The 21576-nt window shown below is 42.3% G+C and overlaps 1 protein-coding gene across 8 annotated transcripts in view; it reads right to left on the bottom strand.

The window, feature by feature from the left end:
- Positions 1-21576, bottom strand: part of arnt2 (aryl-hydrocarbon receptor nuclear translocator 2) — a 262293-nt gene that overhangs the window by 70228 nt on the left and 170489 nt on the right. For all 8 annotated transcript variants that reach the window (XM_052040356.1, XM_052040351.1, XM_052040353.1 and 5 more), the window contains 2 exons: positions 20304-20379; positions 19973-20096 (listed from right to left, as the gene is read on the bottom strand). In XM_052040356.1, the coding sequence (XP_051896316.1) occupies positions 19973-20096; positions 20304-20379 (200 nt within the window). The remainder of the gene's footprint in view (positions 1-19972; positions 20097-20303; positions 20380-21576) is intronic.

Below are 21576 nucleotides of genomic sequence, written 5' to 3'. Positions count from 1 at the left end.
TGCCCATTCTAAATCCCCCTCCAGCCTGAGGAGATGGCCTCAACCCTGGCACAGGCAGGCAACAGAGCCTTTGGGACATGTTCATGGCTGCAGATTTGCTGAAGACCAAGGCTAGGGTCAGAAGGAGGTTCTGGGCAATGAACAGGACAGCAAAGTGGAAACTGCAATCCATTCGTGATCAAAGACATGCCACCAATTCAACCCAGTTAATCCCACATATCATCCCGTGCCTTCAATAAATTTATACAACAACAATCATTTTTGTCATAGAACATAGAACAATTACAGCACAATTCGGGCCCTTCGGCCCACACAGCTGTGCCGAACATGTCCCTACCCTAGAAATTACTAGGCTTACCCATAGCCCTCTATTTTACTCAGCTCCATATACCTAACAGTCTCTTGAAAGACCCTATTGTATCAGCCTCCACCACCGTTTCCGACAGCCCATTCCACGCACTCACCACTCTCTGAGTAAAAAACTTACCCCTGACATCTCCTCTATATCTACTCCCCAGCACCTTAAACCTATGTCCTCTTGTGGCCACCAATTCAGCCCTGGGGAAAAGCCTATGACTATCTACCCGATCAATACCTCTCATCATCTTATACACCTCTATCAGGTCCCCCCTCATCCTCCGTCTCTCCAAGGAGAAAAGGCCGAGTTCCCTCAACCTGCTTTCATAAGGCATGCTCCGCATTCCAGGCAGCATCCTTGTAAATCTCCTCTGCACCCTCTCTATGGCTTCCACATCTGTCCTGTAGTGAGGCGACCAAAACTGAGCACAATACTCCAAGTGGGGTCTGACCAGGGACCTATATAGCTGCAACAATACCTCACGGCTCCTAAATTCAATTCCCCGGTTGATGAAGGACAATACACCATATCCCTTCTTAACCACAGAGTCAACCTGCACAGCCGCTTTGAGCGTCCTATGGACTCGGACCCCAACATCCCTCTGATCCTCCACACTGCCAAAAGTCCTACCATTAATACTATATTTCGCCAACATATTTGACCTACCAAAATGAACCACTTCACACTTATCTGGGTTGAACTGCATCTGCCACTTCTCAGCCCAAATCTGCATCCTATCTATGTCCCTTTGTAACCTCTGACAACCCTCCAAACTATCCACAACACCCCCAACCTTCGTGTCATCCGCAAACTTACTAACCCACCCCTCCACTTCCTCATCCAGGTCGTTTATAAAAATCACAAAGAGTAAGGGTCCCAGTACAGATCCCTGAGGTACACCACTGGTCACCGACCTCCAATCAGAATACGACCCTTCAACAACCACTCTTTGCCTTCTGTGGGCCAGCCAGTTCTGAATCCACACTGCAATGTCCCCTTGGATCCCATGTCTCCTCACCTTCTCCATAAGCCTCGCATGGGGTACCTTATCAAACGCCTTGCTGAAATCCATATACACTACATCTACTGCTCTCCCTTCATTGATGTGCTTAGTCACATCCTCAAAAAATTCAATCAGGCTCATAAGGCAGGACCTGCCCTTAACAAAGCCATGCTGACTATTCCTAATCATATTATACCTCTCCAAATGTTCATAGATCCTGCCTCTCAGGATCTTCTCCATCAGCTTACCAACCACTGAGGTAAGACTCATCGGTCTATAATTTCCTGGGCTATCCCTACACCCCTTCTCGAATAAGGGAACAACATCCGCAACCCTCCAATCTTCCGGAACCTCTCCCATCTCCATGGACGACACAAAGATCATCGTCAGAGGCTCCGCAATCTCCTCCCTCGCCTCCCACAGCAACCTGGGGTACATCTCATCCGGTCCCAGCGACTTATCTAACTTGATGCTTTCCAAAAGTTTCAGCACCACCTCTTTTCTAATATCTACATGCTCAATCTTTTCAGGCTGCTGCAAGTCCCCACTACAATCCCCCAGATCTTTTTCCGTGGTGAATATTGACGTAGAGTATTCATTAAGTACCTCCGCTATTTGTTCCGGATCCATACACATTTTCCCACTACTGCACTTGATAGCCCCCATCCTTTCGCATTTCATCCTCTTACTCTTCACATACTTGTAGAACGCCTTGGGGTTTTCCTTAATCCTGCCCGCCAAGGCCTTCTCATGTCCCCTTCTGGCTCTCCTAATCTCTTTCTTAAGTTCCTTCCTTTTAGCCTTGTACTCCTCCAGATCTCTAACATTACCTAGCTCCCTGTACCTTTTGTATGCTTTTCTTTTCCTTTTGACTAGATTTATTATAGCCTTCGTACACCACGGTTCCTGTATCCCATCATGACCCCCCGTCTCATCGGAACGTGTCTGTGCAGAGCTCCACACAAATATCCCCTGAATATTTGCCACATATCTTCCGTACTTTTCCCAGAGAACATCTGTTCCCAATTTAATCTTCCAATTTCCTGCCTGAGAGGCTCATAATTCCCTTTACTCCAAGTAAATACCTTTCTAGCCTGTCTGTTCCTATCCCTCTCCAGTGCTAACGTAAAGGAGATAGAATTATGATCACTATCACCAAAATGTTCACCCACTGAGAGATCTGACACCTGACCAGGTACATTACCCAGTATCAAATCAAGCATAGCCTCTCCTATTGTAGGTCTATCTACATACTGTGTCAAGAACCCTTCCTGAACACACCTAACAAACTCCACCCCATCTAAACCCCTCACTGTCTGGAGATGCCAATCGATGTTTGGGAAATTAAAATCCCCCATCACAACAACTGTTATTCTCACACCTTTCTAGGATCTGCTTCCCTATCTGCTCCTCAATAACCCTGTCACTATTGGGCGGCCTATAAAAAACACCCAGCACAGTTATCGACCCCTTCCTGTTCCTAACCTCCACCCAGAGACTCCGTAGACAATCCCTCCACAACGTCCACCTTTTCCGCAGCCGTGACACTACCTCTGATCAACAGTGCCACTCCCCCACATCTCTTGCCTCCCTCCCTGTCCTTCCTGAAACATCTGAAACCTGGCACTTGAATCAACCATTCCAACCCCAGAGCCATTCAAGTCTCCGTAATGGCCACATCATAGCTCCAAGTATCGATCCAAGCTCTAAGCTCATCCACCTTGTTCACAACACTCGTTGCGTTAAAATAGTCAATATCTCAAGCCTGTCTGAACACATCCCTTCTCTATCACCTGCCTATGGTACTTACTCCTAGCCTCCTCTATTTGAGAGCCAAACACCTCTTCCCCAGTCTCTCCAGTACGGATCCCACCCCCCAACAAGTCTAGTTTAAACTCTCCCCTGTAGCCTTAGCAAACCTCCCCGCCAGTATGTTGGTCCCCCTGGGATTCAAGTGCAACCCGTCCTCTTTGAACAGGTCATACCTGACCCAAAAGAGGCCTCAATGATCCAGAAAAGTGAATCCCTGCTCCTTACTCCAATCCCTCAACCACGCATTTAACCTCTTCCTCATTCTGTTCCTATACCCACTGTCGCTTAGCACAGGCAGTAATCGGGAAATTACTACCTTTGAGGTCCTGCTTCTCAACTTCCTTCCTAATTCTCTATAGTCTCTTTTCAGGACCTCATTCCTTTCCCTACCTATGTCGTTGGTACCAATATGTACCATGACCTCTGGCTGTTCTCCCTCCCCCTTCAGGATATCTTGGACGTGATCAGAAACATCCCGGACCCTGGCACCTGGGAGGCAAACTACCTTCCGAGTTTCTTTCCTGCGTCCACAGAATTGCTTGTCTGCCCACCTAACTATAGAGTCGCCTATCACTAGTGCCCTCCTCACTCCTTCCCTACCCATCTGAGCCACAGGGCCGGGCTCTGTGTCAGAGACACTGCCACTGTTGCTTCCCCCAGGTAGGCTGTCTCCCCCAACAGTACTCAAGCAGGAGTACTTATTGTCAAGGGGTACAGCCACAGGGGTACTCTCTAGTACCTGAAGTCATTCTCTAGAAGTCATTTTCTGACTTTTCCTTGCCATAATAAAAGGTATCCTAAATCACAATCTTGGTCACTGTATGTCAGTTTCCTGCTAATTGCCATTTCCTGTTTGTTATATTATTTCCTCTTTGCCAGTACAGAAGCAACTTCAGTCCTGAGTTAAACCCTCCCTGCTCTCTTCTTTCAGGATCTGGCTCCACCCCACAGGACTCCATGTAGTAATGCAGTTTGACTTCCAGTTCCATCTCTGCTTTGCTCCCCACATTTGAGAATAAAAATCAGATTTCACAAGCAAATTCAAAATAAAAATTGTATTGAAGACTGAAGATGACCTAAGTCTACCCCATCTCACTCTGGCCAATACTATAGGAAAATGCAATGCAGACAAAAACGTAGAAGTAAATTAATCAAAAATGGCACAAAAATGGATGACTGAACCAATTTGGAAACCAGAGCTATATTCTCATTGCCACACTCTCTAAATGTTTGGGTTTACAAGCTTTTTCTGTGCAGTCTTCCTGAAATCTGGCTTCAGCATTCAGCAAAACAGAACAGTGGAAAATAGATCAGCTAGAATTCTTGCTCCTTGGCTCACAACCAAAGACTGAGGTCTTAAGGAAATCCAGAGCCTCTGCAAAGACAGTTATGACATAAATACTGTCTTGTGCATTTGCCAAACTAAACAATAAATATTATAAGTATGCTAACAGTACACCAAAAAGCTGTTTATCAAGCACTGTCATCAGAAACTTAATAAGGGTGCACGGACCGAGTGAAATTGCCTTTAGCTGAATTTTCAAGATCCCTATCAGCTGGAAGAATTTTTAACCAGACATTTATCTATCCATAACACTGATGCTAAGATACCTTAGGCTCTTACAAGCACAAGTATGAGCGAACAGGCACTAATGCTGACAATTTCACTGCCTAGTAAGCAAAGGAAAAACTGGAAAGGTTTTTCCAGTTTGAGAATTAAACTGGTCTCAATTTAGAGCTAGAAATGTTCTGTCTACTTGAACGGCAGTGTGCTTGAAGTAAGGCATTAATTGTTATTCCAATGATTATTAAAGAGTTCTGCAACAGTGACTTACATTCAAGTAGAACCAGGCCTCAAATTCAACTCTTTGGTAAAGGCAGCTTGGAAAATAACACACTTCACAACGTGTTAGTGGCAGTTGATTGGCAAAAGCAATCCTACAAATACCTGTCATTTATATATCAAGGCCTAAATGTAGGGAATGCAGTTAGCAGAAGCCCAGAGTACAGCACAATTCAAGGAGAACTATGAAAATCTAGAACTTGTAAGCATTTCAAAGAAGGCATTAGGTGTCTTAGCAGACTTATGGATGGATAAATCCCCAGGACCTAATGTGATGTATCCCTGGCTGCTGTGGGAGGCAACGGAGGAGACTGATTTCGTCCTGACAGATTTTTATATCTTTGCTGGCCACACACAAGGTGCCAGATGACTGGAGGACACTCAGCATGGTACCCTTATTCAAGAAGAGCAGGTTTTGAATTCTATGTACTTCCTTCGATTCAAGTGGGTGGAGGAAATGTGCACATATGCAAGTTGTTTTTAATTGTTCTGGATAGAGCACATCTGGGACTCACAAGTGGCTGTTGTAGAGGAGGATGAAGAAGGTAGCACAAAATGAATCAAACTCTACAATTTTAAGGGAAGCGCAAACTCAGAGAAACCAAGGGCTTCACACACACAAATCTCTCAAGTTGTTGGGACAAACTGGTATGACTGTTTTTATTGAAAGAAAAGTTTCAGGAATCTTGAACTCTATAAACAGACATGTGGAAGACAAAAAAGGAGTTAGGTGAACGTTTATAAATCGGTGGTTAAGTCTCAGCTAGACTACCGTGTTAAACTCTGGGCATTGAACATTAGAACGAATGTCAAGTCCTGAGAGGGTGCAGATGAGACTTACCAGGACGGAAAGAGATACATGGAATTTCAGTTGCATGGAGAGATTAGAGGCACTTGGACTTCATTCCATAGACCAGAAGTGACAAACAGGTAAAATAACAGAGGTGTCAACATTCGGAGAGGTTTTCATAGGTGAAAATGGACGCAGACTTAAGATAATTGTCAAAAGGACCAGAAGGGTTAGTACAAAACTGAGTAACTTCCAAAAATCAAATGAGTATGTACTTGGAAAGGGACAATTTGCAGGGTCATGGAAACAAAAGCACAAAAGATTTTTCGAAGAGCCTTCAAGGGCACTCTGAGCTGAGGAGTCTATTCTGTCCTGGAGAGTTCTACGACCTGCAGCATCAAATTATAAGAAATCAGTATGGACGAAAAAAGGTAAGTAAATAACAATTTTATTCATTTAAGGTTTTTATTCTATCTGCTCTAAGAATATGAAAACTGTTACGAAGTACATTTGAGGTGACCAGCATAAATGCATTTAAGGGAGGATACATGATGGGGCTACATGAAAGAAGGTAGGAGGGTTGGGAGGATTATGCACAGCACCATGGACCTGTTTGGATAAACGGCCAGTTTCTGCACTCTAAGTTCTATTTGAAGCAAACAGTGAAACATGCAGGGACTTGTATCAGGTGTCTTTATTTTCAAAAAACTCATACCTTGCAGACAGAGAACAAGATGAGGCCGTGATTGGCTACATTTCTGCAGCATTCTTCATTGTTTCATGATCAAGTCTGCAGCCCTTACAACAGGAGGTGATTCCAGTTTATTTTATGCTTTTTGGATTTCATGGTTCATTAATGCTCCATGACTCTTTCCAATGAGGAAGATGGTGAGGGGAGAGACACTGTGATCTGCTCACTTGGTAGGATGCACAGATAAAGGGGGATTGTTGTAGAGATGACTTTTGCGGAGATCATCAGACGGCCTCCAACCAAATGCTGCAGCTGCAGAATGCTTATATGTGGAAAGAAAGCTGTGAATCTGTGCCAATGCAATCGAGGAGTGCAATTACCAATCCTGATTGGAAACATTCCCAGAGGTTTGGTCAGGTGATGCTTTGACTGTATATTATACTATGTAACATCAGATTATATTACTTTTAAAAAGAACTAACACAGAGTCGATGGGTTGAATGGCCTGTATCTGTGCTGGTTCTATTCCATGACTCTAACTTTCTGGATTGCCCTTTTAGAAATTCTGGGCCCACTATACCCGTGAGTCTTTACTTATGCTTGGTGCCAGCACCATTTGTTTGGGAGGTTCCAAGAACCAGCAGGCCATCCAAAGGTAGGGAAAGAGGGGAAACAGAAGCAGGAAAAAGGGATAAAAATATCCTGTCATGATTTCAGTCTCTGTTCCATTCCTATGGCAGTCCCCCACCCCCCCCCCCCTGCAAACACCCACAATTCCTAGCTTTTGTATAGTTTTTTTAAACCAGCATCTACAGGGGAAATTAAAGCTGTACAAACATTTAACATCAATGATATTAACTGTGCATGCTGGATAAGATGATTTTCATTATACACAAGATGTTTCTTTCATCCACTGTGCCACCTTACATTTAATCAGAATGCAACAGACCCAGGTGATCTCACAACCAAAGGGCCTGATGGAAGCTTTGCAGTCCTACTGCATCTGGCTGTGATTGCTGATGGACAATTAAACATTTGATTGGAGGAGAAGGCTCCAACAACATCTCCATCCTTATTAGTAGCAGGGCCCAGCATGTGAGTGCTAAAGACTGAGGCATTCACAACCACGTTCAGCCAGAAGCACCAAATAGATGATCCACCTCAGCTCCCTTCCCCAACATCACAGAAGCCAGTCTTCAGCCAATTCGATACATTCCACAAGATATCAAGAAACGCCTGAGACTCTGGATGTTACACAGGATATGGGACCAGACGGCATTCCCACTATGATGTTATGACTCTATCATTCTGAAGACCTGCACTCCAGAATTAGCTGCACCTAGACCCAACCACCTCCACTGCTTCATTAATGGCCTTCCTCCCATCACAAGGTTAGAGATGGGGATGACTGCTGATGACTACACAATGTTCAATTCCCATCTCGACTCCTCAGTAAATGAAGTAGCTCATGCCTGCAGAGGTAAAACCTAGGCAGCATTCAGACATGGGCTTACAGAGGGCAAGTAACATGCATGCTACAAAAGTGCCAGGCATTGACCAATTCTAATGACAGAAAGACTAAACAGCTACCCTTAACATTGAAAAACATTAGTAACACCAAGTTTCCCATTCTCAATATCCTTGTAGATCAGCTGTATCAATACTATAACTACAGGAACAGGTCAGAGACTGTGTATTCTGAGGTAAGTGAAGCAACTCTTGACACCTCCAACACTTTTCACCATCCACAAGGCACGTCAATGAAGAAAAATTCTCCACTTGTTTAGATGAGTGCAGCACAACCAACACTCAGGAAGCTCGACTCCACCCAAGACAAAGTAAGTCACTTGATTGGCAACCTAACCAACAGCCTATTCATTCATTCCCTCCACCATCAGCAGACAAGAGCTACAGTATGTACCCTGTGTCAAAGGCACTGCAGTTACTCATCCAGACTACTCCAACAGCACCTCCCAAAACCATGATCTCCACAACCACGAAGGACATGAGCAGCAGGTACATGGCAACTTTACTACCTACAGGTTCCTCTCCATGTTACAGCCATCCTGAATTGGAAATACAATGGCCAGTCCTTTATTGTCGCTGGATCTAAACCCTGGTACAGAGACTGCTACAGTTCAAGGAGGTATCTCACCACTGCCTTCTCAAAGGAAATTAAGAATAGGTAATAAATACACATATCTAAATCAACGAGGGCTGAAGGAATGTTATAAATCAGACAATTATCCCTGAAAGTGACAAAACTGGAGTGGAAGCTGCACAGTCTGTAAAGCAGTTAGGAAATGTGGAGGAAATGGTGAGCAAAAGGGCAGTAAACCTGAAAAACAAAGGAAGTGCTGCAATGATGAAAGTCAAAGGAATCTTTTAGGAAACAGAGGTTTGACTAGAATTATGCTGTAGAATAACTTTTTAACAATTGGCACCTGTGGAACAAATCAAGGTCAAAGTTCCTATGTAGTGTGAATACTAGAATTACACAGCTATAGCAGCAGAAAGCAGCATTGAAAAGCAAAAAAACTGTAACACCAAAAGCAGAGTATTTCTGAAACTTATCAGGTACAATTCTAAAAATGAATTTAAAAAATCATCTGTGCTGGGAATTAATAATATGAGGCTCACTGGATTACAGAAATCACAGATTTGGAAATATCAAATGCTGGAAATACACTATTTTAAAGACAGTTGTGTTAATACAAGTTAAGAACTACATCTAACTGATGCTACAAAGGGCTCCAACTGAAATATTAGACTTTCTTTTTATTCTAACTAAGAGCAACCAATTGTGTAATTCAGTTTTTAACCTTTAGCCTTTGTACTCCAGTAAGTTCAAAACACCAGTTTTTCACACAGCAATTATAAGCATGTATTGACATATCCTTTCAGCTTTTTAATGACATTTAAAAATCACATCTGGTGTAGTGCAAGGCACATTTTGGAATGTGAATATCAGAGCCAATAAAAACTGGAAAATTAAGTACCATCTTGACTTTTTTTTTAAGTATTGCTTCATTTCACAAATAACGGTGATAATCTTTCTCCCTGTGGTGGTGGTACACGTGTGGTATGACGTGAGCTGTGCTCCAAGCAGCTGCAGGTCTTCCTGCTGCTTTCTTGTTGGCAGCTGGCTTATGACAGTGTTGAGGAGGTGAGGGGCCTGGGGAGGAGATGGGGAGGTGGGGAAGGCAGTTAGCCCTTCATTGATTCCTTGATTGTAGCTGATAGATGACTTGCCAAGACTGAAACAGTTTTCACTGAGGGCCCAAGTCAATTAAAGCGGTTTGAGATGCCCAAATCATTTGCAATCGAATCCTAACATCCAGCAGATACAAAGGAACTTTTAGTCTTTGATGAGCTTAACCACAAAGTCTGACAAATGAAAGGACAGAATGGATACCCAGTGAACCACTTAATTGCCTTGTGTTAGCTTATTATGTCAGAGCAAGACTCAGACACCTATGCCATTGGAAATGTTATAGCCCACTAATATAAGTAATGACCCATGGTTCAACAAACAATCTGCTGGAAGAACTCAGCAGGTCGAGTAGCACCTGTGGAAGGAAGAAATTGACGATGTTTCCGGTCGAAACCCTGCATCAAGACACATACCCACTGAGTTCTTCCAGCAGGTTGTTTGTTGCTCCAGATCCCAGCATCTGCAGTCTCTTGTCTCCACTGCTCAGTTGCATCACTTTGAATAGTCATTTCTAAACTTTCCATTTTCCAGTTGACTGTTTAATCATAAAGTCCGCAGCTTTTCTTTTTGGCCAGGATGCATTAGCTCTGTCCAAATTAAATAAATTGTCAACTATTTAACTCATCATTTCTGACTTGCTCTTTGATGCACAAGTTCTACAAAAAAAAAAGGAATAATGGGGTGTGTAGACCAGATCTCTTGAAATAGTATTACAGTTAATTATAAAGATGCACTGCACAAATGCCAGCCTGATTTCCTTCGTAATTTCCTTCCTAAGTAATTCTGATGTGTCCCTAAATGGCAATGTGCGTCGAAGGTAGGATAAGAATAAGGAAGCTTATATCAGACAGAATAAAGCTGGAAAAGTTAGAGAAGGATTAAAACCATAAAAGAAATCTGGCGAGGGAAGAGGGGGAAAGTATATTGCCAAGTAAAGGCAAAGAAACAGCAAACATGCATTAGGGTAAGCATCTTCAAATTCCTGGTCACTAACATCTCGGATGATCTTTGCTGGGCCCAACACATTGAAGGAATCACGAAGGCGGTACACCAGGCCCTCTCCTTTCTTGGAAGTTTATGGAGATTTGGCATGTCACCAAATACTCTTACCAACCTGCAGATGCGCTGTTGGAAGTATCCTGACTGGTTGCATCCTGGGCCGGCACAGCAATTCCAACACACAGGAATGCAAGAGGCTGCAGAGAGTGGTGGACACAACCTGGTCTATCATGGGCACAGCCCTCCCCACCATTGACAGCATCTACAGGAGGCACTGCCTCAAGAAGGCGACATCTATCTTCAAAGCTCCTCACCATCTGGTCATGCCTTCTTCTTGTTGCTACTGTTAGGTAGGAGATACAGAAGCCTGAAGTTCCACACCACCAGGTTCAGGAACAGCTACTTTCCTGCAACCTATCAGGTTCTTGAACCTACCTGCACAACCCGACACCTATTTCAGCAGGAGGCGCTGCCTCAAGAAGGCAGCATCCATCACTAAGGACCTTCAATGTCCGGGACATGCCCTCTTCTTGTTACTACCATTGGGGAGGAGGTACAGGAGCCTGACGACCCACACTCAACGATTCAGAAACAGCTTCTTCCCCTCCGCCATCAGAGTTCTGAACCCATGATTCTTTCTTGTTTGTACTATTTATTTATTTTCGTAACTTATAGTAATTTTATTCCTTTGCACTGTACTGCTGCCATAAAATAACACATTTCACGTCATATAAGTCGGTGAAAATAAATCTGATTCTGACTTGTCTTTGGATTTTTTTTTGCACTAAGGTCTCGCTTTTGCAGTCTTTTTTCACTTATGGTATAAGGTATAATTTACATAAAATTTATATTCTGTGTTTTGTCTGTATATACGTGCTTGTGATGCTGCTGCAAGTTTTTCATTGTACCTGTATCTCACCGTACTTGTGCACATAATAATAAACTCGACTTGAACATGTCCATAAGGAGCAAGAGGGTAACTAGGAAAGAATAGGGCATTTTAATGATCAAAAGGTTACTGTGTGTGGAGGCGGTGGCTGTTAGGAATGTTCTTAATGAATAATTTGTGTATATCTTCACCAAAGCAGGTGATGGTGACACTACTGTATTCAAAGGAATTGTGAGAAGTATTGGATGAGATAAACATTGTAAAAGAAAAAGTACTAAGGGTCCAACATTTATAAGAGTGGATAATTCACCAAAGCCATATGAAATACAGTATATCCCAAGCTGTCAAAGGAAGCAAGAGAGGAAATTTCAGAGATCTGACCCGCATGTTTCAATCGCCCTGGCTACAGGAGTGGTGCTAACACTTTTAGAGTCATAACTCCCTTTTCCCATTCCAGAATTCTTGTTCTGCATCAATTACATTAACCGATGTCGGAGTGCAGCCTTTCATCCTGCTTTGTATAGCCTGATTGGACATTTCCTTCTTTAAGGTTTTACACTTTCAAAAAAATAAAGGAGGTAAAAGTTGGGTTGGAAGCTGCAAATACCAGGCAAATACTGACAAGGCCAGCAATGAGTAGTCCCAACCTGGCCCTTAAATATGGATCCAGAGATTTATAACCATAAACATTAAACGGTGCAAGTCAACTACAATGCTTTTGTTCATAACTTACTATTAATTATTTCAAAAACACTTCACATATTGTTCTATTAATTTTATTGCTCAATTACTTTAAACCAATGGTTGACAGTTCAGCAAAGCTTCACAGGTACTAAAGCTAAGGTAAGCTTTGGATTGTGTATCAGCAGGAGGATGATAACAGCATGAATTTGTGTAGACGGTGGGAACATGTATGACAAACTGGACTCTTTCCCTGAGAGACCACCTCCACAGTAATTGCATTAATAAACAAGAAGTCAAGGATGTACTGCTGAGGCTTTATAAGGCATTGGCCAGACCACATTTGGAATACCGTGAGCAATTTTGGGCCCCATATCTAAGGAAGGATGTGCTGGCCCTGGAGAGGGACCAGAGGTTCACAAGAATGATCCTAGGAATGAAAGGCTTAACCTATGAGGAGTGTTTGATATCTCAGGGCCTGTACTCGGTGGAGTTCAGAAGGATGAGGGGGGGGATCTCATTGAAACCTACCAGATACTGAAAGGCCTGGATAGACTGTGGAGAGGATGTTTCCATTAGTAGGAGAGTCTAGGATCCAAGGGCACAGCATCAGAATAAAGAGAATCCCTTTAAAACTGAGATGAGGAGGAATTTCTTCAGCTAGTGGGTGGTGAATCTGTGGAATTTGTTACCACAGAGGGGTGTGGAGTCCAAGTCATTGGTATATTTAAGGGCAATAAAGACAACAATGAAAGGTGCATAATTGGGTTGCTCTTTTAAGATGCAGCTATGAAGATTCTAGGAGATATGTCAATTTGCAATATTCTAAACATGAAGACCATGAACATCTCCCTCTCCCTTCCGAAAGAGAAAAGCTAAGCACATGAACCATAAACTTAGATGTAAGTGTCAACCAACAGCAGGAGATTGTGGGTCTTAGGGGTCAATAATGACCAGAATCTTAACTGGATTAACCCACTGACTGACTCCCTCCTTCTACCAAACACAAGTTGTGAAGGAAATCTTTCTATTTCCAGCTGGCTAGACTGGAACACCATCTAGCATATTAAATACTCCCTCCACCACTGGGACATCATGACGGCCTTGTATACCATCTGCAAGATGCACTGTGGTAACTTCTCACAGCCTCTAATAGTGCCTTCAAACTGGTAACTACCTCTGATGAGGGGCCTTCAAACTGAAACATTAACAGTTTCAATTTTCAATAAATGCTGCCTGGATATTTCCAGCGTTATCTGTTTTTACTTTAAACCTCTACCTCTGCAAGGATGACAGCTGATGCATGGGAACACCACTACCTTCAATTACACATCATCTTGACTTGGAAATATATCACTACACCTTCTTCATTGCTGGGTTAATATTAAGGAGCTCTACTGAACAGCAGTGTGTCTGCACACAATCTGCAGCAAATCATGAACCTGATAACTGCTATCTTTAAGGGCAATGACTGCCATGCATTCCAGTGACACTTCACATTCAGTGAAAACAGATATCATTGTCAAGGGCAGCGTTCTGATGAATGGTTTTTGACCCGAAAGGTTAACTCTGTTTCTCTCTCCACAGATGTTGCCTAATTTGCTGGTACCTCCAGCATTTTCTATTTTTATTTCAGATTTTTCCAACAATGTTTCCACTTCAGGTAAACTACATTTTCTAATTCACAACTTTCATCTTTCATCCCGCAAGACGCAGCTCACTCACTGCAGTGGCGGTAATTCTCTTCACTTCTGGCAGTGCGTGTTCTTACTAATATCAAGTAATCAAAACTAAATAGATTCCTAGGCACAAGAGATTCTGCAGATGCTGGAATCTAGAACAACACACACAAAGTGCTGGAGGAACTCAGCAGGTCAGGCAGCATTGATGGAGGGAAATGAACAGTCGATGTTTCAGGTTGAGACCCTTCATCAGGACTGGAAAGGAAGAGGGCAGAAGCCAGAATAAGAAGGTCAGGGAGGGGGAGGAGCACAGGCTGGCAGGTGATAGGTGAGTCCAGGTGAGAGGGGGAAGGTAGGTGGGTGGGGGAGGGGGGAGAAGTAAGAAGCTGCCAGGTGATAGGTAGAAGAGGCAAAGGGCTAAAGGAGGAGGATTCCGGTAGGAGAGGGCAGTGGACCATGGAATAAAGGTAAGGAGCTGGGGAATAGATGGGCAGGTCATGAGGGCAGGGGAAGGGAAAGAGAAGGGGTGAGGGGGCCACAGGAATGAGGGAAGACAAAGGGGAGCGGGGGGAGGAGGGAGGAAAAGAGTGGGGGGGGGGTAGAGAGGAGGGGTTACCCGAAGTTAGAGAAATCGATGTTGAGGCCATCAAGTAGGAGACTACCAAGGTAGAATATGAGGGTCGACTTTTTCTCTGCAATTCCCTCGTCCACTTGCCTCTACCAGCACTTATCTCTGCAACAGCACTAGATGCTATACCTGTCCCTACACCTCCTCCCTCACTACCATTCAGGGCCCTGAATCTGAGGGTGTTATTTATTGCATCCAGTGCAGCCTCCTCTACATTGGTGAGACCCGACACAGATTGGGTGACTGCTTCGTCGAGCATCTTCACTCCATCTGCCGCAAAAGCAAGGATCTCCCAGTAGCCAGCCACTTCAACTTCACATCCCACTCCCATACTGACATGTCAATCCATGGCCAGACAAAGATTGGAGGAACAGCACCTCATATTTCACCTTGGTAGTCTGATGAAGTGTCTTGACCCGAAACGTCAACCGTTCATTTCTGACCATAGATGCTGCTGGACCTGCTGAGTTCCTTCAGCACTTTGTGTAAATAGATTCCTACATTTATTAAAATGCACTTTAATACAATTATGTTCCAATCAGCTTTAGTTTGCAACTTTTAATTAAATGGATCATTAGTTTCCTTAATTCACTCCTCAGCTTTTTGTTACTTTCCATGCTATTGTTCAAAGAAAGTCAGAGATTTTAACAACAGCAATTTAATCGTAAGTCGTATGTCCAGTAGCACAGAGCTCGTTAAGTCTGAAGACAGCATAGCAGCAATTACCTCACGCTACAACAATATGTGGATCACTCTCACATCCAGCATTACTTGGAGGTATCCTAGAGTATGAGAACTGTTCAGAGGCTCAAAGAGAATTAGAGCCAATCCCATGAGTCACAGACTAAGGAACATAGGATTTAGGAACACTCAAAAAAAACATTCAGGGTCAAAAGCACTGGAGAAGACCTGGGGTATGTGTAAACACTGAAAAATCTGTAAGGAGGTCGAGAACTCCAAAATAATGGGAAAAGAGGCAATATATATATATTGCCTCACACACACATTGTGTGTGTGTGTATATATATGACACCTTTATAGAATTATCAAGATTTAGAGCACTGATGTAGAACAGGGACAGGCTCCAGTTCTCTATTGAGGAGAGGAGCTCAGTATACTGAGAGATGGGCAGAGGTGGCCGTCCTCTCTACATTTCAGCTATTAACCCTCCCCTTTTCATCCTTGGGCATCTTGGTTTTCTTCTTCTGTTTCTTAAAGCTGAGTGTACTATTAGTGAATTTGCTGCCATTAACTATTTATGAAACATCAACTTTAATAAAAGCCTTGTTGTGTTCTTAAAATATCATTGCTTAGATACCTTCCTAACCTTGTACAAAAAAGGCTCACTGTATTCTCAAGAGAAAGATTTTCGAAGTGAAATTAGAACTAGTTTGAGAGGAAGAGTTTGTGTTGATTGTGTGGCAGCCAGTTAGCAGAAACTGTAAAAACTTAAATTCATTTTGTGAGGTTTATCATTTGGATAAACAAATCAAAATTCCCTTCCATCTTTCTATTGAGAATAATAAATTCATTTGCAACAAACATTTTTGTTTTGATTTTGAAATGTCAAAAGGACTCAAGTGCTTATCCACACAGATGGGATAAATTTTGTGCTTCAACCTTTACAAGTAAATGACACATCCTCTGCAATTCTGTAACCTGCCACACTCAGTGTCTAGAGGTGTATTTGGTGGTTTCACGGGTATCATTACTGGTGTTAGCATATTTTATTTATTTACTTAAATTACTTAAGTGCCCTGACAAGATTCAAACTCTTGTCTCCAGATCAATACTTAAGGTCTCTGGATACTAAATCAGTTAACTTAACCAAAATGCTGTCATCTTCCACAAGTACCCCATACTTTCCCGGTGTGTGAAGTCTTAAGATAAAAATTGCTCTGAAGGCAGAAACTGATAAAGGAAAATTCAGTGTGTACACATAGTTATGTTGTTCACAATATAATTTTAAATTTTTGCTTAAAACATTATTTTGGATCTTAAAAATTTCAGTGACCGAGTAAAATATGGTTGACCATTACTTTTTACCAGAATAACATGTACTACATTATAAAACATTTACAGCAGAGATTAATCTTGGTACTTAAGCACCACTTATTCCTTTCTTACTTTACCTCACTCTATCAATAGATTCTTCTCCCATTCTCCCTTAAGTACTTAAGCAACTTCCACTTAAAATATTAAATTAATAATATGATTAGAGAGTCATATTGCATGGAAACAGGCCATTCGGCCCACCACATCCATGCCAACGAGTAAGCTCCCATCTGTTTTAATCTCATTTTACAGCACTTGGCCCCTAGCCTTCTATGCCTAGGCAATTCAAGTGCTCATCCAGGCACTTCTTAAATGCTGTCAGCGACTCTGCTTCCAACACTCTCTCCTGTAGTGTATTCCAGGTACTTAATGGGGTGTGATAGGTCCCCCTTAAAACCCTCTAAACCACTGAACCCTTACGCTAAATCTATGCCCTCTAGTTTTATTCACCCCTTATAAGGGGAAAAGATTCCTGCAGTCTATCCTATTGATACCCCTATGTCACCTCTAAAGTCCTCTGCTCCAAGGAGAATATATCCAACTTCTCCAGTCTCTTCTCGTAACTGAACTGCTCCATCCCAGGCAACATCCTGGTGAATCTCCTCTGTATCCTTTCCAGCGCTATCACATCCTTCCTATACCTCGATAACCAGAACTGCATGCAGTACTCCGCTGAGGTCTGACCAAGGTTTTATAAAATTGGAGTGTAACCTCCCTGCTCTTGTGTCCTTTGCCCGAACTAATGCCTCCCTAACCACGTTATCTACCTGCACTGCCATCTTCAAGGATCTTTAGACTTGCACCCAAAGGTCCCTCTGTTTCTCAATACTCCCAAAGATCTTACTATTCACAGTGTATGTCCTATACTCATTAGTACTCCCAAAACACAACCCCTCACACTTATTTGGATTAAACTCCATCTGTCATTTCACCAACACATCAAGATCACCTTGCAGTCTAAGACTACCTTTCCCACTGTCAACAACTGCACCAATCTTTGTGCACTTTTTTTATTGTCTGAATTACTTGCGGTCATTACTCCAGCGAAAGGGAAGCCATTGAGTGTTTGGCTTGCATGTTGACAATAGTGGCAGAACTTCCTGTTACGGTTTTCCAGATAGCAGATAGACCATGAGCAGGCTGTCATTTTCTTTTACCTCTGGACAGATGTTGTTCCACTCCCAGTTCAAAGTCATACATTCTGTCCTTGAAATAAATTAAAATATAAATACTCAGATAGTTAATCCACTGAGGAACTTAGGGTTGGTCTGAATACATCAAAGAGGGAAGGCCGTAGTGATAGATGGAATTCCTCCAGACCCTCTCAGTTTAATGGCACATTGGTGGTTTCTGTGCTTATATTCAAATTTGATGGTGACTGCCAAATCCCTTGAATCTGGCATGAAGCATTGGTTACAGTTCTGCTGAAACAGGGGAATTGAGTCAGCAATTCTGAGAACTACAGATTCAAATCATTCCTTTGTACAGCTATACATCTCTAAGGATTGTTCCAGTTATGAGGTGTCCATCCCCTGGAGGAAAACAGGTTTATGCTATATTTATGCCTCCATGGTCAAGTGCTTGCCTCAGCTTGGACAGCGAGACTGGCTCCCAGAACAACCTTAAGACCAATATCCCTTTGCAGCCAACCTTCATTGTCCTCTCCACCGCATACCACGCTGTTGGAAATAGGGCCTGAAACTAAACCTGTGCTGGAATCTGCCAGGCCGCACAACACGCCACCTTTAGTGGACATCTCTAGACAGTTGATGGATCCGTGCTGACCACCGAGACAGAGACCAGACAAAGAATTCCAAATAACGGCTTCTCTCCCTGACTCTCCAACATTTATATCAGTGATATGCCTGCTGCAATTTCATGGGAATTCACCAATGCTCTAACTACACAGCAAAGGCCTTCAAAGGGATTAAAGACATGTCAACAACTGAGTATTCCCGCAAATGGAGGCTGCAATGAGATCTGGTGTAGTCTCAGAGTGTCATCTCAACAACCAACAAAGCACCTGTTTGTCAAAATATCACATTTTGAGGAGAAAAATTAACTCTGTCCCAACAAGGCATGACACACAACTGACGTAATGTTTCATAATCAATATTTTAAAAAAAATGATATGAATATCAAGAGTCAGGTGAACATGGTGCGAAAACCAGCCACAGTGAGTTGGATTGCCACATGAGCACAGTGCTGCAAGCGCTGTTATTCTCAAGATCCAGGGACCGTGCTTGTCTGAGCTGCTGGCACTCATTCCAGATGCCCGCATGTCACGTTAAATCCCACAATGTGTATTATCACTGGAACCATGAAATCCACACCAGCTCTGACCAAAACTGTTCCTCCAGTCACTCATCATGATGAAACTATGGGGAGGTAATCAGCATGCATGACCAAACAAACACTGCATCCATAGAGATTTGAAGAACCTCCCAGCTCATCATTTGGTCTCCTGGAAGCCTTTGTGACACAAGATCCGGAAGCAGGCCACTCAAGCCTGCTCCTATCCATGGTTGATCTAATCTTGGCCTTAACACCACTTTCCTACTCTCTCTCCAGGCCACTCAACCCCCGGTAACTCAAAGGTCTGTCATTCTCCACCCTGAATCTATTCAATGACTCCACCTCCACAGCTCTCTAAGATAGAGAATTCTAAAGAGTCATTCCAAAAGCAGCAAATTGAGATTGTGGTTCTTGTATCATCTACATCTTCAGAAGTAGTCATTAAGCTGTTAGTTTAAAATTTTAAATGGTAATTACAGAAGAAAACACCCAAATATAGACAACATAAGAGCCAAGAGTCTGGAGCTGCTCTCCCATGATTTCTGAAGCAGTTGTGGAATTGTACTGGGTGATTTGTGAGGCCACCACTGGAAGGCAACTCATCCTGAGTAAGAAGTTACACAAATGGCAGGGCTAAACCCAACACAGTCTTTAACTGTAATTTGCATTACTTCATTTGAAGGCAGAACTGGAATTCACTGGTGTAGTTGTTGTAATATCAAAGACACAGGTCTGAGAATTCAAAGGCAATGAATGTTTAAAGCTGCAATTTGCACCAGCTGTTCTTTTATAAATATGGAACTTTTACCTTTAAAACAGATATTTTAGCTTTAAAGTTGTAATCTTGGAATCTACCCTTGGATACCTCATACATATTTGCTCAATTTATGAAAAGTAAAATCAAACTGAGAATTGGCTAGAAAGGAAGGAAGGAAGGAAACAAAGCCTTACATGTTTTTAACAAGACTGAATTCGATCTCGTCTTAAGTTATGAATTTATGACACTTATAAAAAGATCCAAATTGAACTCACCAGGTGAAATACCACTATAGATATCGCTGAACCTGGGGTCTCTGTCTTGTGAAAATAAGGGGTCTGTTTTGTCCATTGATTTTCCATGCTCTTGGACACCAGCAGAAACAGATGAAACAGGGACCTTTTAAATAAAAGGTGACATGACGCCTATTATACCATCAATTTTTTTCCAGAATGTAGGCTTCAATTTAACCAGAAGATACATCGTCTATTTGTTTTTTTTAAATTGTAAGATCATGCAAGCTTGGGATAAAAAATGACTAACTAGTGCCATCGGCTCACCTCTGAAGCATTGCTTGTAAGAATGCGATATATTTGTGTACATTACCTGTGAAGGGTCATAGGAAGGTAGACCTTCCCTTGGACCAACTTCCAGCTCAGCTTGTTGTTGTTGCTGAAGTTGCCTGTAACATAGAACATGAGGGGGAAAAAGTCATGGCAGCACTTATTTAGATAAATTGTATTTCAGAAGGCTGAGCTGGTTCCCCAGCTGATTACATTGCAGAAACCACCATTACTTCTAGCCAAAACCTAACTTCTAAATGATTACAGATTTCTCTGGCAACAGCTGCAACAATAATTACACAGTATCAAAATATGAAATTCCAGGTTTATTCCTGTGTCTGAATTCCTCAACAATTTTGTGAAGATCTATTATATTTTCTCAGACAGTCTTTTTCTAATTAAACTTTAGAAACATGCAAATATCATTGATCACTTAGACTGCAAGAGAATTTATAAGAAAATTGTCCATAAAAATCACCAACTATTAAAGCACACATTAATGATTTTGTTTATTTTTTTTATTTAACCATTCATAGGATGGGGTCAGCCTATCCAGAATACTGATCGAAGAAACATGATTGTAGATTGTTGGAGATTAATAACCAGAGCTCCAAGAGATCATTTCATGAGCTCCTCAGGAGTGCCCTAGGCCCAAACTTCTTCAGCTGCTTTATCATGGGCTTCCTTCTATCACAATGTCAGAAGTCAGGATGTTCACAAGTGACTGCATAATGTGCATTTCCATTCACCACTCCTCAAAATTACGCAGTTCATGTCTGCAGGAAGCACGATGCAGATAACTTTCAGATGTATGCAGCAAGTACATCACCTGGTACTTGTCTAGTCTCAATGACCAACTTTAACAAGAAAGAGTTTAATATTGTCAGCCTATAACATTACCATTTTTGGCATATTTTTCCAAACCATCAGGGCAGGCTTTACATCACAACTTCCAGTAAGAAAGCTAACAATGATTATCTTCATTTTGTGTATTCTTGGTCCTCACTCATTTTCTGTGGGGTTATCTCACTATTGTTAAGTAGCACTGGAAATTTATAACAAAAGGAAATTAAAGTGTAAACACTTCAGGACGTTTAAGGGTAATAATATATTGCTTTACCTGGGAAGGTAATTTGAGTATATTCCTACAGATGGTAACTAACAGCATTGTGAAGGCCGCACAGTGACACAGCTAGTAGAGTTGCTACTTCACAGCTCCAGTGACCCAAATTTGGATTAGTAGATTAAATAACTAAAGTAAATTATCCCTAGTGTGTAGGTGAGTGGTAGAATCTTGAGCACATTGATGGAAATTT

Source organism: Pristis pectinata, chromosome 28 (genome assembly GCF_009764475.1).
Source record: "Pristis pectinata isolate sPriPec2 chromosome 28, sPriPec2.1.pri, whole genome shotgun sequence".
NCBI lineage: Eukaryota > Metazoa > Chordata > Chondrichthyes > Rhinopristiformes > Pristidae > Pristis > Pristis pectinata.
Note: the sequence above shows the minus strand (reverse complement) of the source record. Positions and strands in the feature narration are given on the sequence as shown.